Genomic DNA, 3223 nt, shown 5'->3' on the forward strand with positions numbered 1-3223 from the left:
CAGAACATGGTAACTTGGTTATGTCAACTATCATTGCAGTTCATTATAACAATAATAATTCCCTCATGTTATGTTATGGAATACCAGCAATGATGTATTCAAACTTAAACTTAACTTGTATCTCCAATAAATCCCTCTATACAGTACATACAATACAAAATAGTTCGGTTCTTACCTAGTTCTATTAACATTGTGATATTAGGATCAGTGATGTATTTAGAAAATGGTTGCTTGTATCCTCTTCCTACATCTTTCCATTCAGCTGCTCCTTCCCCACCCACTACCACCAACCACACACAGTCTGGACTCATCATTATTGATGATAAGGAATGATTCTGTCTACCAGTAACAGATTCAGGTAGAACAATCTGTTGAAATAATACATGTATGGTAATATTTTATCATGTAAACAGTATTTACAATATGCTACAAATATTCAAGGGAATATACATGTACATGCATTAGGTACATGTACTGTACATGCACACAGTGAGCATTTCTAAGGTATTAATACAATACAATACATTAACATGACAACTACTGTACAATCACTGTATCACACACATGTACACTCTAAACTAATAACATTATACACATACCTTACTCCACTGGTACTCACTAGTATTCAGTAACCAACTATCATTTACTAGTTGATTATCATTACCCTCTCCACCTATCATTACTAGTGTAGGTGAGTCACTGATGATACTAGTAGCAGCATGAGAATCTCTCTCCACAGGCCACTGTACACTAGCAGGTACTACTGGTCCCTTAACACTCTCCCAGTGCTAGATAAAATGAATTAATCAATATTATAAAATGTATTAATGCATGTACACTGTTCTATTATACTTAAGAGTTTGTCCATTTAAAAATACAAAATGTACAAATGTACATTTTGTACATTTTCCATGCAAATAAATTATTAAACCAGATCTACATGTACATACAATATGATTTATTGGCGAGAGTAATAATTGGCAATTTTGCCTGTCGAAAGTTAATTGGCAAATTTTATATCAGCAATTTTGTGCCATGTGCCATTGAGCATGCTTAGTTTGAAACAAAATGGCAGATTTAGTATTGGCGATTTCTTCATAGAACCGCCAATCATCAATGTTAATTCTTTGCCAATAAATCATCCTGTATGCACTGTATATAAATGCATTTTTCAAATTACAAGCTATACCCGTATGTACATGTATTAATGTCCAAACATGATTGATCCATGCAATAAATACATCCCATACAGTAATAAGATAACTTACTATTGTAGTATCAGACTCCAGTTGACATGTATACACTGTATTAACAGCTCTATCACTTCTACCATCATCACTAGGCACTGCTCCACCAAACATGACAGCTTTATTATTAGTAATCTTTTGAATAGCAAAGTCAGCAGTAGGAGGACAACACTGACCACTAATAGTTGGAATAATCCATTGTCCTAAATAGAAATAGATAGTATAATTAGAATTATTAAGCATGACGCTGCAAATATCATGTAGTAATTTGATGACTAGCACCTTGATAAAACACGACCAATTCAAATTTTTCATTTTGTTTCCCTTGGCACAGATACATGTCAGTTGTGGCTCAATATGACAACATTTGACAATATCATTCATAAATGGAGTAAAATGATTATTAGAGTTCAGTAAACTAAATGAATGAATCAATGACAGACAACCAGACTACCTAGTCCCTCACCCACACAAAGCATTGGTGAGGGATGTTAATCAATAAATTTAATTAGACCATGTGGACAAATTATTAATAGGTGGAGTAGGATGCATCCATGCTTGAAGGCTTCATTTTGAATTTTGTATTTTTACTTTTATGTAGCTGATGTAACTCAAAATTAGTTAGTCAAATCAACTGTCTCTTCATACAATGATGGCTCATGCTCACTCCTTCAATGTTTACATGCACCTACTTAATATGCAAATGGTAACAAAAATAATGATTGAAAAATATGTCATCACAAGCAGAGTATAGATTGTTAATATATGTATTAATTAATAAATACTTACTTGTTGATAAATTTAATAAATTCTGTTCATTAGTACGAATACGACGACTAACCATCTGAATATACTGATATTGTGATTGGTATGTAGTGGGTGTAGAACCAGTCCCTCCTATCATAAATAGGTATTCTGTACCCATAGACTCCATACACACCATACCACCAGCAGCTCTCTTCATTACAGCATCACTGGTTGGTATTATATTACTCCATTCATATGTTAGACTGTTAAATGAATTGACATCATTATAATAGCAGATGTCATGTCCACAGTAGCCGCCAAAAAAGAAAATGTCATTGTTTCTGGTAGTACAGAAGTATCCCACAGCTCCTAGAGGAGGTGACGTTCCTCTGGTCACGTGAGAGGACCAACGACCAGTCCTAAACTCCAGTCTATCAATAGTGGACAACAATTTCCTCTTTTGTGGGGAATCATGAACCGCTCTAGGTAAGTTAGGCCTACCCCCTCCCCACAGGAACACTGATTCTCCTACTACAGGAGCTGAGTGATTTGATATCCCTCCCAGTTGATAGATACCTGTAAAATACAAACATGATGAGAAAGAGGAGGAAGAAAACAGAAACTCACCTTTAGACATTGTTTGTCAAGAATGTTAATTAACTAGCCACACCCATAATAACAATATTCATTACTCATAATCACCCACACCCATGTCACCTTCTAAATTAAATCCAATCACTGCCAACATTATAACAATAAGTACAGTAATTATTAGTTGGTTGTATGTCAAGGAATACATCAGGTTAAAACATGTCTTCTTTGCTTGCTGATGAGGTGATGGTCCTGCTATTGAATGCATTGGAATATATTCTTCTTAGTGAGTTAGTGGTGAGTCCAATTAATAATAATTGGTAGTTGGTACTCTCTTGGTGATTATGATAAAAGGTACTTGAGCTAGTACTTACAAGAAATGTACTCACAAACTAACCCTCAGCTATAATAGTAATACAAGATATTACAATCAAAAGAATTCAAGTTTTATTATTATTATTATTATTAATGTTAATGCATTATAGCAAACATGACAAACAATATCTTAACTGGAATTATTAGAGATTTTATATTACATGAGAGTTTTGTAGTCAGTACTTGTAACTGGAATGGCTTAGCATTTGATATTAGCATATCCTGATAGAAACCAGGTACAAAACAATGTCACTGCAAACAAT

At 34.0% G+C, this 3223-nt stretch overlaps 1 protein-coding gene across 2 annotated transcripts; it reads right to left on the minus strand.

Annotated features, from left to right (window-relative positions):
- Positions 1-19: 19 nt before the first annotated feature.
- Positions 20-2700, minus strand: LOC109585276 (uncharacterized). 2 transcript variants are annotated; one of them, XM_020001274.1, is made up of 5 exons: positions 2622-2700; positions 2037-2570; positions 1269-1450; positions 600-788; positions 20-368 (listed from the first exon to the last, which is right to left on the minus strand). In XM_020001274.1, exons 1-5 carry the CDS (start codon positions 2629-2631, stop codon positions 111-113), a joined length of 1173 nt encoding a protein of 390 aa, XP_019856833.1. In that variant the 5' UTR covers positions 2632-2700; the 3' UTR covers positions 20-110. The 2 variants fall into 2 exon arrangements, with proteins under 2 accessions (XP_019856833.1, XP_019856832.1); XM_020001273.1 differs by having other exon boundaries at positions 2037-2667.
- Between the last annotated feature and the right edge of the window lie 523 nt (positions 2701-3223).

The sequence above is a fragment of the Amphimedon queenslandica genome, unplaced genomic scaffold (assembly GCF_000090795.2).
Source record: "Amphimedon queenslandica unplaced genomic scaffold, v1.1 AMPQUscaffold_13093, whole genome shotgun sequence".
Lineage (NCBI taxonomy): Eukaryota > Metazoa > Porifera > Demospongiae > Haplosclerida > Niphatidae > Amphimedon > Amphimedon queenslandica.